General features: G+C 41.5%; 1 protein-coding gene across 2 annotated transcripts in view; it reads right to left on the bottom strand.

Moving 5' to 3' along the window:
- The window catches only part of LOC142574256 (uncharacterized), a 157,047-nt gene that overhangs the window by 103,097 nt on the left and 39,656 nt on the right, over positions 1–14,294 (bottom strand). Inside the window, exons 5-6 of one of the 2 annotated variants that reach the window (XM_075683384.1) lie at positions 10,064–10,111; positions 1,712–1,795 (exon numbers count right to left, since the gene is read on the bottom strand). In XM_075683384.1, coding sequence (XP_075539499.1) covers positions 1,712–1,795; positions 10,064–10,111 — 132 coding nt within the window. The remainder of the gene's footprint in view (positions 1–1,711; positions 1,796–10,063; positions 10,112–14,294) is intronic. The other variant, XM_075683385.1, reaches the window with a different exon arrangement.

Here is a 14,294-nt window from a genome sequence, read left to right as displayed (position 1 = left end):
GCCAAGACGTAATTGTTTCGTCTCTTATTGAAATAAGGCGTAGATAAATGGGGAAGCTCTACGAAAACACCGAGCTTGCTACGATTCTTTAGTTTGGAAAAAAAAGAAAGCTGCAATTTGATTGCTTGAACGCACGACATATGTGTACTGCGGCAAAGCATTTAGTGTATTGCAGTGAAGCGAGTGAGAATTTTCGCGCCTATGAAGTGTAAGCAAGACTTTATATGCATTTCATGATAGTGAATGTGCTTTAAGAAACTTCTTCAATACGAATAGGTACTGCGGTGAAATTGTATAGCAAGCTAAAAGAATAATACCAGTAGACGGAGGCCTCAGGTGCGCACCTAAGCTAACAATAAAGACTACAACCATGGCCGAGTTGTGTTTCCAGTTTTTACAATAAAATGTTGCTTACACTTCGTACGCGCGCACATTCCCACTTCTATTGACTGCAAGACACTGTATGCTTCAGCGCGGAAGCCTCAGGTGAGCACCTGAGATAATAATAAAGGCCAGACCATGGCACAGTGCAGTTTCCCACTTTTATAATGAAGTCTCCCCTAGACTGCGTATGCGCGCAAATTCTCACTCGCTTCACTGCAATACATTGAATGCTTCGCCGCAATATACATATGCCGTGCGTTCAAGCAATCAAATTGCCGTTTTCCTTTTTTTTTCGAAACGGAAAAATCGCAGCAAGCTCGATGTTTTAGTAGAGTTTCCCCTTGGTCTGCGCCTTATTCACCCAAGCGAAGTTTCCTTGCAGTTAGCCTTTAGTGTCCACTGAAGGACGATGGCGCCTCCCAGCATTATCCACTAACTCCTGCCTTGCAACAATAGACCCCTTTATATGACTACGAATCTCCTAATTCAATCACATAAACTAGTCTTGGCCGTCCTTGGCACCCAGTCTAACTGTAATAGAAGGCCGGGTTAGCGCCCTACGCATTGCACGGTCTGCGCTGCTCCGGGTCGATATGCTCAAGGTCAATATTACCAGTAAAACTGGCAGAATTATCTTGGCGATAAGTATAGGCCGATGAAAGGTGAAACTAAGTGAAAGTCTCCTAATATCAGTTGATCGCCAGAACTTTAGAACCACGACATATGCGCCACGAGGTTGGCCGTTTTTGCTTCAAAATTGTTCAGCCAGTCTTGGAGCCTTTTTTCGGCAATCGCTAACCCAAACCCAAAGTAAGCGCAATGAAGAGACGCTATTTCTTAAGTGTACGTTCGCTTTTGTAACCTTTTCTTTTAAATATTCATAGTATTTGACGCTGTATATTCGCTGCTGGTGAGTGGTGCGCAGCACTCACCTCAGCCAGCTTATGTGGTGATGCTGCCTGTTGTTCTTTTGATGACTGTTCTAAATCATTTAGAAAAGGTGATACGGTATGGTGTGATGCCAGATGCAAAATCAAGCACCCCAAAGTAAAATCTTTATTTTGCAGGTGATTAGGTTTGCTTATTTTGTACACTAATTACACACTCTTGTTTACATCAGAGCGTTCACTGCATTCGATGTTTGAAAATAACGGAGATTACGCCAAAATGCCACTTAAAATGTTGCGCAATACATGTTGCGGTTCCTTACTACCTCATAAAAATATTTATTTAGATCTCGATATGTTTACTAAATTTTACAGCACATTGATTCCTCTAAATTCTTCAAGCTTCGCACAGAAAAAATTCAAAAGCCCCGCTTCCTTACCATTCTTACAAGCGCCAAGAATATATTTTATAGGAGCAGCCCATTTCCCGGTTGGCTCCACATGAAGAACATAATCTGAAAATGCTAAAATCAAAGGTGAAAATCGTGACGAAGGTGCTTGCATATACTGTTATTACACAAGCGCAGCAATGTTGTTCACAAAAACTGAGCTCAGGCGTTGCGGCTATATTTAACATTGTCGATATTTCAGTACGACTACGTGACAGGTTACAAATACCTGTTGAGATTGTGTGTCCTACTTATTAGTTCTTTGTATAAAGTGTTACAGGGCGTAAAAATACCACACCTTCTGGGAATCTGAATTCGCAACAGATGTGCAGAAGCAAACAGACATGCTTCAACACAAATTCGAATTACTTTGCAGCTAGCGGCGCTGAGCATGCTTAGGGTCTGCGTCCACGAAAAAAAAAAGAATGGTCACGCTTACAAGTTAAACATAGAACTATACTTCCTCGCAATCATCTAGATGCAGTGGCGACGAAGCATTTCTCTCGCGTAAAGCACATGTATGCGTCAAGAGTACGCACGACGGTGATTACCGCAAGTGCTGATTAATGCCCTAAGGGATTTTGTGCCGCAGTGCGTGTTTCGAATTTTAGGTATCTTTGCTCAAGAGCAACATTGCAGTGCCAATTCGCTTATAGCACACCCGTAAAGATTTATATATATATATATATATATATATATATATAATTTCTACAAAGCCAGTAACTCACCAACGCACAGTTTACTTGGCCATCAAATTTACTATAGTGTCCTCACTCCCTTCCCCCCCTTTCCCGCATCAATTTCCGCTAGCTTTCATGTCGGTTCAATTCACAGTTCTCCCGGGGCAATGGGATGCATGTTTTGTTCGCAAAACATACTCATAAAACTCCGGACCACGTGAATAAGTAATTTACTGCACACACACACACACACACACACACACACACACACACATATATATATATATATATATATATATATATATATATATATATATATATATATATATATATATACATATATGCGTGTGTATACGGGAAATATTTTAAAGTATGCGATATGAATTGCAACTGTGCGAAAGAAAACAGCCTCACTGGAAATGGGGTTGTAATTCTTCAAGGTAGCACACATCTGCTGTCTTTTTTTCTTATGAATATTGCAATTTAGTAATATATGGTGATGGTACGTCGTTGCGTATAACCTCGACAATAATATTAACTAAACTAGTGATACATTTATGCTGTAGACCTAAACACCCAGTACAATACTTTGGTTAAGTAATAGATTTGTTTGTAGCAGATGCGCAATTTTAACGTGTGCTGTACTGCTGCTACTGGGCGGGATATATATACGTAATATATGTCATATCATGAGAAGCCAACAAACACTGACACCAAGGACAACATAGGGGAAATTACTTGTGCTGAACAAATGAAATGAAGAAACGATAAATTAGTGGAAATTAAAGTGGATGAAAAAAAAGATCACCTTCGCCCAAAAAGATCACGTTCTCGTGACGCCTGCGGCAAAAACGACGTTCCACGTCCGCCGCCAAGGTCCGTGAGTGGTGGCGCTGGCTAACACTCCCAGAGTTCTACTAGTACACATAAATACCCAAGAAAGTGGATGGGGAAATGCCGCCGCGGTAGCTCAATTGGTAGAGCATCGCACGCGAAATGCGAAAGTTGTGGGTTCGGCTCCCACCTGCGGCAAGTTGTTTTTTCATCGACTTTAATTTCCACTAATTTATCGTTTCTTTATTTCATTTATTCAGCACAAGTAATTACCCCTATGTTGTCGTTGGTGTCAGTGGTTCTTGGCTTCTGATGATATGACTAATAAAAATCGAGCCTCTCGGTTGACCCCCTTTCTTCTCCTTTACATATATATATATATATATATATATATATATATATAGACAGAGAGAGAGAGAGAGAGAGAGAGAGAGAGATATATACAGAGGTCAGATTGTTTAGTTGGTATGCCACTCTTCGTGAGCTGCCGTGTCAAAGATCGTCTAAAGGATGCGGACGATCCTTACGACCTTACGATATCCCTGAGGGCAACTCGGAAACTTGCAACGACAAGATTGTGAAAAGCGCATTAAACGTATTTGATCCGGCAACCTTCGTTTACATATCGAATCACAGGAACGCGAGAGGGAAGCCTAAGAAAAATGAGCGCCATCCTGCAATAGCAAAGTTTTCTTCTACTAAACCAAACAGCGGTGCTCTGAGGGCGCCTGAAACTTAAAGGCACATCCTTCACTATTACACAAGACTATTACAAGCTAGTCCTTCCAAGCAAAAAGACTTGCTTCGGTTTCCTTGTAGACACCACAGAGGGTTTAAACTTCGCTACAAACAGCTTTCTATCGCAAGCAAGAGCTACTTCTACGACAGTGGCAGGTAAAGGAATTGACCAAGAAGAGTAAGCTAAACAAAGTTTTTTGGAATGTGGGTTCCGGCGCAGCAAAGCTATGTAGAAAGAAGGGACAGAAACAGCGCTATTTCTGTTCCTTCTCCTTTCCACTTAGTTTTGCTGTGCCAGAACCCACAGTCCAAGCATGAACATACCAGCCCAACATCGCATTCTGGTAAACAAAGTTTCCGAGAGGCATCTCTACCACTGCAACGCCCGCGTAACAGCTCAGGTCAAACCAGCACTTTTTATTTTCGACCCTTTAAGCGAACGTCAGCAGTACAATGCCAAAGCGAGACAAATTAGACCACTGATACAATCATCTGAATATGGGATTGTCTTTCTAGAACCAACGTAGCTTTCACTTCATTTCACCTTGGAACCTTGGAAGTGACTCGGAAGTTGTACCTAGTTTGCCCCGCTATCGACGAGATTGACTATTACAATAAGGTGGAGACGTATTATTTGACTTGAACCAATCCATTCGTCATGCTAAAATGAATATCAGCGGCCGCCTAAATGTATTGTAGATAGCATGCGAGTGCGAGAGCGGCGCATTCATAATACGAGCATGCCTATCATTCCCCGTACTACGATCCCCATTTTCGTACGCACTTTAACGACATTCTAAACAATCTGCAAGACAGGCACCCAAAGGGAAGCTAAAGCCTGGTTGGCGACTTCAATTATCCTAGAGTGGAATGGTTTTACCCGCAGCGCCTTCCTCTAAAGAAAACATTGGGTTTGTAAACAGTCTGTTGAATCGTCATTTGACGCACGTAGTGATACAAGCCACTCTAGAAATGTAGCCCTAAGCCAGCATCGTCTATTTATTAAGGCGAAAGCCTTAGGTGGCATATGGGCCGAAAAACTGACCGTTCAGCGTTATGTGTCGAAAATTTAAGCGCATGCGCCAGTATTTCTTTATCAATAAAATAAAGAGGTCTCGTCTTTGTTCGCGTTGAACGGACGCACTTTTACATAATCAGTGTGGCCACAGAAATGTTTGCGTGTGGTTTTCCCGGTTTTGTTCTTTGCCGAGCAACGTATACGTGTGTTATGACGTTTGGAGAAACGTAAGGATGCCTGCGAGGACTGGAAATAAATCTCTCGTTGAAAGTTAACGCTGTGCGTTCGTCTAATTCGCCTTGTCGTGTCGTTCTGTCTGGCCTACAAGAAGAAGGAAGGCACCCCATGTATACAAGCCAATGTAGCTACCCTAGTAAAAATGTGAAAATAAAACAAAATTCCTTAAGTGAACCTGTGTATGTGTCGTAGTGGTCTTCACAGACTTGCCACGACCTTTCTAACGTGCCATTAATCACACAGAACTAGTGGCGATGTCTTGGCGACCGAGAAAGAGAACGAGTAGAGAGAAAAACAATTAATAGGAAGTAACAACGCATTCAAATCAGAATGTCAAAGTAGATAACGAATGTCTCGTGAGCACGCAGGTTTTCGCCTTCATCCTCTTTAGCGTATACTAAAGTGACTGCCAACGTTTTCCTCTTACCCACGAAGCCCTACAATCGAGTAACGTAGAAACATGGCCGAGTTGGAAAGGGTGGATACTTATTAATTCAGCGCGAAAGCAACGGAAGACACCAAGTTGGAAATGCTCGTCCTGTGTCCTTCTGACTCGGTGTCTTCCGTTATTTTCGCGCTAAATTATTAGGTATGCACCCCACAATCAATTAAGTACTTGTAAGTATTACATTTAAATAAATTATGGGGCGTTACGTGCCAAAACCACTTTCTCTTTATGAGGCACGCCGCAGTGGAGGACTCCGGACATTTTGGGCACCTGGGGTTCTTTAACGCGCACCTAAATCTATGTACACGGATGTTTTCGCCCCATCGAAATGCGGCCGCCGTGGCCGGGATTCGATCCGGAGACCTCGTGTTTAGCAGCCCAACACCATAGCCACTAAGCAACCACGGCGGGTACTTGTAAGTATTAAGCGATCGCAAAACAATATCGTCGTTTTTGGCTCAACCTATTCGCTCTGACAAACGAAGCTGCAAGCAAATCAGTCTATTATTGATGGCACTACGATGCTATCAACGCGGAGCTTGCTGAATTTTAGGCGAACTACACAGAAGGCTTTACAAACAGCTTAGCTGAAACACATTGGCAGATATTTTGCAAAGATGTACAGGAATTAACAAAAAAATATTTACCATTAGGATTAGGAATATGCATCTGACCCGTAGTTTACTGATGCCATAAAATACGATTGAAAAAAGTAGCTCCTCTTAGGCCTGCTAATGTACGACACTTACCGGCATTGTATCAGGCTTATTCTAACTCGGCAAAGCTCGCCACTAGGACCATCCGTACAGTGAAGCACAATATTTTTTTTTAATCACTTTGCCTAATATATTTGAAAACTTACAAAGATGCCTTGAAAGAGGGTAAACCCTGAAAACCAGTCCGGCTATATTTCCTATTGAGGACTCCGATACCTTTCTAGTGATAATGACTGCGCTATAGCGTGTTTCACACATCGCTTCGTTCACTTAAGATGGAAGAACACAGTATTGACTTCCCCACGGGACAGGATGCAATGATGCTTGAAACTGCGCCACACGTTGTAATTATTGCCGAAGGCATACTAAACGTCATCAATAACATGAAACTGTCCTCATCACACGTTCCCTGCTGCATCAATTGTACCTGAGAACACGTGTTATCTATCTAGCTCTATTCTGGAGGTTATATTTGCGCAGTAGCTCGCAACGTGCTACGTGCTTCCAGATTGGAAAGTAGGTCGGGTATACCGATTGTTAAACCGAAACACAAACGCTGCCACTAAATTATCGGCTAATATCGCCTACGAGCGTGTCATCAAAGATTATCGAACACGTAATTTTAGCGAACGTAATTAAATACTTCGAAAATAATAATTTATTGAATTCTTCTCGATGTGGCGTCCACAATAGGGCAATGGTGTGAAAGGCTACTTGCTGCTTTTATTCACGTGTGACACAGCTCCCTCGACGCCAATATTCAAACGGGCACAATTTTTCTAGAATTCAGAAAGGCGTTCAACAAAACTCCTCACTCCAGAATAATTTCAAAACTGTCATCCCTTAAACTTGACTTTTTCGCACTGGCCTGGACGAACGATTTCCTTTCAGGTAGACAGCAATCTGTTGCTGTAGATGGCGCTTCTGCACATACCAGTGCAGTGTTTATTTGTGTAACAAACGACACAACGTTTCAAAGCCATTCCTCCATACTATCTTTAATGATTTGCCAAGTTAAGTAACAAATAAAGTTCGCCTCTTCATCGACTGTTGTGTCCTGTATTCGAAGTAACTGATTTTCACTTTCAATGTAAACTGTAGGAAGAACGTTCCAGAACGGAAGTATGCTGTGACTGGTAGCTAATGTTGCTCAGTGTATCTAAATGCAAAGTGGTTTCCCTTCACAGATTCGACAATGCTCTCAAATATAATTACGCTTAGGCAGCGCCATATTGCAGTAAAGCAATAAATGGAAATATTTAGGAGTACAGATAACAAAATATCTTTGTTGGGCATCACAGATTGATTCCGATATCGCTGTAGTAGGTTAACTGCAGCGGACGCTAAGAAAGTGACTTAGATTTGCACCCACAAACATAAAGCTGCTAAATTGCAAAACACTCGTACATGCAAAATTGGAATACCCTGCGGCCCTGTGGCATGCCCATCAGAAAGATACTATTCATGTACTAGATGTCATAAAACATTGTCCATTTCGATTCGGATACTTAATGTAGTCATTACCTTACCAGCGTCCCTAAACTAAAAATTCGCGCCGCCTTTCAGCGTCAGAGGACCACTAGGCTTTCGCTTTTACTTTAAGTTCATTTTTATTTTCATTTATCATCACATGATTACGTAACACTCCAACTTCACTCTTTTATCCGCAGCAACAATAAAATGCAGGCTTCTTGCCCTCGCCTGAGGACCGTCGCGTTTACGGAATCTTGTTTTATTCATTCTGTCAAAGATTGGAATTATTTTCCCGACAGTATCGCACAGATACGTGTTCTTGTACCTTTCAGAGAACGTTTATTAGCTTCTCAAGATGTGTTAAGAAACTTTTACTGCTACTAATCCGGCCACACCTCTTCACTTTTTTCTCTTTTTTTCATTCTCATGCCACTGCTGCGGTGCCCGTTTTTTGCTTATATACGCCTACACAGCACAAGCGATGCGTCATGCTAGTGCACTTTTGGTGCTTTCCCGCTGTTTGACCTTGTGTCCATTTGATGAACATATGCGCCTTAATGGCTCAAATAATTTTGTATCCTGGTTGTACACGCGCATTCTGTTATCTTGTACACTGAAAGGTTTCTTCCATCCGAGTTACTTTTTCCGCTATACCCACGCCCTACATGAGGCATTACGTGTGGCAGGGCGTTATGCAAAGACTGCAAAAGTGAAACGAGTAAAAAGGGACAATTTCATTGTTTCATATACGAAAGTATGCCGTAATAGTTCTGCGGAAACCCGCAAGGTGGTGAGAAGTAATTAATTAAGAGACAATGAGACATCCACCCAATTGTAGCAATTGCTACGAAGGAAATCCACACGGGTTCCTCCAAAGAAAAGCCTCGCATTTGCACAAAAATTCGTCCTGACGGTCCAGTACTCCAACCCGGGACCACCGCCTTTCCAGGGCAGCCGCTCTACCATCTGAGCTAACCAGGCGGCTAGTAGATGGCTGGGCGAAGTCGAATTTGTAAACAACTCAAAGCAAAGGCAAGAGTTTGACGTAATAGTTCTACGCAAACCCGCAAAGGTGGAGAGAAGTAATTATTTAAGAGAAAATGAGACATCTACCCAACTACTGGCTTCCCCAACGATTGCGTGAGCTTCCCCAAAGTGGCTGCCCCGAAAGGCGGCGGTCCCAGGTTCGAGTCCTGGACCAGGACGAATTTTTCTTCAACTACGAGGCTTTCCTTTCGAGTAACCCGCAGGGGTGTCCTTTGTAGCAACTGCTACGATTGGGTGGATGTCTCATTTTCTCTTAATTATATACAGTAGTAGTATTTACTTTGCGTGGCGGATTAAATTTTACTTTACTTCGTCACAGTTCCTTAAAACGGGAAAGGTCTTGATATATTCCGCAAATAACACTCTAATTGTTTGTGCACCTCTCCACCATGGCTCACTTCATACGAGTGCGTCTTTCTTCGGCTCACAAGCACGCCTGCACACTCAGCAGTTTGCTCAAAAGTACATTAGATGATTATGTTTTGTCTCCATTTATGATTCGACTTACGAGCTTCATTTCTCGACACGAAATTACTATACCAAAGGTGCACGGAAGACACTGTTTTTGAGTATTTTAAGACAACCGATTTGCCATTTTTACTAGGCTTTAAGATTAGGATTAGTACATTGGGGTATCATATCTAGCAGCTATTCGTTTTTGGAATCATTATGTGACGGTATTATGTTGACAACGCAACACACTAGATCTGACAAAAGAAGGCAGGAGTTAATTACAGCTATTCGTTGTATTGTAGCACTAAAAACATGAAATTTAATGTAACATGCTACCTCTTCTAGGCTATAAATACATTTAATAGGCGCTTGCCGTTTTTGTGGTACTGCCAGGCTTCTACATCGCTAAGCTTGTTAAAGAAACTGTAACTTGATTTGTAAATTGTGCTGTGTGCTGCCTTTAACTTTCCCCTCTGTTCTACATTTGCTGTTGTGAAAGCAGTGTTTCAGTGAACACACAACAGTAAGCAAAAAAAGAAGCGCCAAATTAGAAATATCTTTTGCGTCCTCTATTACGCCTGGTCTTTTATTTCATGCATCAGTTCATTTATTCATACTTATAATTTATTAACCTGCTTTTGATTGAGATAGAACTGTTATCTAACAAGTGTCAACAGATAAATCGCGGATTAAGCTTACCTGCAGCTCCTTCTGTACCGTAGTAGGTAATAATCCCCTTGATAATAGCTGCAAATATATATGCAATTTTATTTGCGAAAAACATTTACCTTCCTACAGAAAGCAGTGTCGAAATGCTGACTTCTTACAACGAATGGTGTGTGGCGACCACTTACTTAAGCTGACGTATATAACTGCTCCTTCGACGTTTGCCAGAACTGTCAGAATAAAACTCCAGGTTTTGTGTACTTAATTTACACGTATTTATTAAATAAACTCAAACCCAGTCTAAACACACTTTAAATGAACTTGCTAAAAACACAATGTCAAATTGCGCTGGCTCGCTGATTCAAGAACAAAAGGCTCAAAATATTTATTTTTTTTGTGTCAACGAATTCGGTAATTTGTACCTGTATGTTGATAATTGGCGTACACAAATTAACTGCAAAAGTGTACAAACGTATTTATATTTTGTTACTATTGCTTGAAATATTTTCGCTCCCTTAATGGGAGATATAGCCCTTTGCGAATGATGCAGGTTTCGGCTAGTTGTTGGACTTAAACTAACCGCGGGAACGTAAAACTTGGACACAAAGGAAAAAAAGAGACGAAGCACGGCGCTGACTTCCAACTGATTTAATGTTTTCTAAGCATACTTTTTTGCTACTCTTGAATGGTAATTGACGCGTAAAGAGTGGATGATGTGTCAATGATCAGTCGGATGAACATAATTCTAATTTAAAGCCAGGCCTTAAAAGTCATTTGGCCACACACTGCAATGAGTTTAGGTTTACACGCAAGTTTGAGTGGTGCACAGCAAGTAAGAACAGTGCACAAATATTCAAAACTATTAATATAACAAGAAAAAACTCAGTGCCCTTCCACTCTGTGGAGAAGGATGACCAGCGAAGGTGTGTATGTGGGCCCGTTAATCGCGAACTGCACCTCCACCGCGGGTCGGCCCGGCATTGCACTATCTTCGGGATTTTTTTTTTCTACACACGATAGCGGGGAAAGTAGCCCTTAACAGCTTCGCTGTAAAATCATAGAAGTATCGGAAATGACACATTGCAGCACCAAATTCGCCAGCGTACTTTCTCTTGCTATGAGAAATATTTTAAATTTCTTTAGAACATGGAACCTTCATTACATACCAAGCTATTGCATGGGCGTTGCTGTTGTTTAAGGCATTTTGCACTAATTTCGCTCATATCGCAATCGTTCTTTTTAGTGTTTTCGTTTCTTACATATTATTCTCTAGTTAACCGTGAGTTGTATAAATGTGGCCGTTTCGAAAAGAAGTCAGTGCTATGTTTCGTCCTTTCTCCTCTTCAGTGTCCACGTTTTGCTTTCGTGCTGTTAGCTTAAATTGAACGAAAATAACAAAACCCCTTCTTAACAGACGGCTGTCACGCCATGACTCTTTTAGGCAGCTTTATTCACTGAAATGCGCAAAACACCCCTGGAATGAAATTAATATCGGCGAACATTTTATCCAAGCATTTGCGCGGCATGAAGCTGTGGGACGCACAGCAGCGTTAGCCAACGTGGAGGATTTGAAAGGATTTGAAAATGCTTTCAAAAACTTAAAGAAATGCGATTAATTTTATAGCCTTAAAAAATTATAACATGGCTCCACAACTATTTACATTTTTCTGAATATACAGAAGGTGTTGTTAAAAGCCATGTAGCCATGGTGTACACAGCAGCGCATATGGGTAGAATAAAAATTAGGAAGACAGATCAGAAACATTTTTTTTAAAGCATGGAACACAAGAAAAAGCTAAATATGTTTAAGCTTAACATGTCAGCGAAGTGAATACATATATTTAAAGGGACATTGAGGGAAATATTTGGCCGAGTTAGACTGGTAGACTTTATCACTATACCGTTTTTCTAAATTTCTGAAACGGTTTTCTGTGTGCCGATATATCACCTTGTTGCATAGAAGATTGTTACCGAAAGTCCCGCTGCTGTTCCTCAATTTGAATGGCCCTCACCAAAACGGACGAGTTGAATTGGTGCCCATATGATATCTGCCGCATTCAGTGAATCAGCAAATACTAATGTTACATGAGAGGTTTCGTAATACAAAATAGGTTGCACCGCTTCGACGTTTTTCTCGTTTCATCGCTTTTAAGAGATCTGTTCTTGCTACGAATAAAAAAATTCTGGTCAAACAATTGTTCATCAGATTATTCAGTCAGATTATTCATACGCAGTGTACAGAACAGTCTAACGCGTAATCAACATTGGTTCATACCGGGCCATCAATCAACAAACATCCTCAACTTTATGGCCCTCATATAAGAATCGGTCGACAACAGGAGTCAACCTGACAATGTTTACTTTCACCTATGAAAGGCGTTTGATGTTGTCAGTCATGTCCTGTTGTTCCCATAACTACACGAAACCGGAGTTTCTGCACCTTTAATGCCTTTGCTGAGGGATTACCCGTCAGACCGACAATGTTATATCACCTCCAAGGGACAGTATTCAAGCCCGTACATAGCTACCTATGGTGTACCGCAGTAATCTGGCCTTGGCCTGCTTCTATTGTGTCTCTTTGTAAATTGTGTATCCAAAGTCATACAGCACTCCTCTTTCTTGCTTTATGCGGATGACATAAAGATAATCGAAGAAATTCGCAGTCTTCCTTGCTGCACTCTACTTCAAAAAGACGTATCCACTTTTGCCGATTGATGCGCGCAAAACAACCATTGTCAAAAATGCTGTAAACGAATTTTTGAACGCTACGCATTGTTCAAACAAGTAAAATGTGTATTTTTTCATAAAGGAATATTCTCGTATGTGCCAAAAATTGTGCCCAAAGTAACTGATATCAATGCTTCCATGTTTTTGTCTATCTAATAAGTAAAGAAGATATCACACGAACTTTAGAACTATATCAGTTCGAAACCAGGAAAGCAGCGCATACCGCTGATATGAAAAATGAAAAGGCCATGAAATAAACAAGTTGAGGACAAATATGTTAATGAAACTTAGTCATTCAAGAACCGTGTTTACATTCTTGTATATATGCAATGGCCAGTGAAAAATCTCCATGACGCTGTCATTTGTTCCAATATATTACGAGGAGCAGCTGTCACCGGTCGTGAATCGTGAGTAATTGCACCGAAATTATAGTCACAACAGAGAGCACGTATAAAAAGCCGGAGTTCTGCAAGCTATACGAGGGCGAGTCAAATGAATGTGAGCCAGTGCGAATATATGACAAACCGGGTACTTTAATAAAAGTAGTCTTCATGAGAATTTAGACATTTGCCCCATTGACTAACGAGTCGCGTGATTCCCGTCTAATGAAACTCCTTAGATTGCTGCTTCAAAAAGTCTGTAACTGACTCTTTCACGTCATCGTCCGGCACGAATCTAGTTCCGCTGAGCTGTTTTTCGGTTGCCCCAAAATGTGGAAGTCGCAAGGGGACAGGTCTGAGCTGTATGACGGATGTTTCAGGGTTTCCCACTTGAACTTTGCCAGTTTTGTATTAACCACATCAGCGACGTGGGGACGGGCATTATCGTGGGACAAGATGACCCAATTCGTCAATTTTCCACGTAGTTTGTTCTTGATTGCGACATGCAGTGGTTCCGGCGTTTCACAATATCGGAAACAATTTATAGTCTCTCAAGATTGAGCAAATTCTATCAGTAATCGCCTCTGACGATCGAAAACAAAAAGCCAACAACACCTTTCCGGCGAAAATGACAGCCTTTGCGTTCTATGGCAGTGGTAAATGTAAGCTTTACCGTCGTGTTTCAGACTCGTAGTAGTGGCACCATGGTTCGTCCCCGATCACAATAGCAAACAAGGAATTGTGATCCTCACTGTGATACCGGATCAGATTAGTCAAAGTAGCGCCAAACTTCTCCGTCTTCTGGCGGTGGATCAAAATCTTGGGCATCAATTGCACACACAAGAGCCGATAACCGAGATGCTCATGAATTATGGCGTGAACCGAGCCGTGACTGATTTTCACACGCTCTGCCAGTTTATCGATGCTTGTCCTCCATTCTTGTCTCATCAGCTCATCAACCTTTGAAATTGTGCGGGATGTGATTGCACGATGGCATTTGCCCGGTCTTGGAATGTCTCTGCAACTTTCCCATTCTTCTTTGAACCATTTGCTCCCACGCTTTACAGTGGCCAGTGAAATGCAACGTTCAACGTACACGGCAGCCATAAGGCGATTAATTTCTTTTTGGGAAACACCTTTAGCTGTCAAAAACTTCG

Source organism: Dermacentor variabilis, chromosome 3 (genome assembly GCF_050947875.1).
Source record: "Dermacentor variabilis isolate Ectoservices chromosome 3, ASM5094787v1, whole genome shotgun sequence".
Classification (NCBI taxonomy): Eukaryota; Metazoa; Arthropoda; class Arachnida; order Ixodida; family Ixodidae; genus Dermacentor; species Dermacentor variabilis.
The sequence above is the reverse complement of the archived record's forward strand: the minus strand, read 5'-3'. Positions and strand labels throughout refer to the sequence as shown.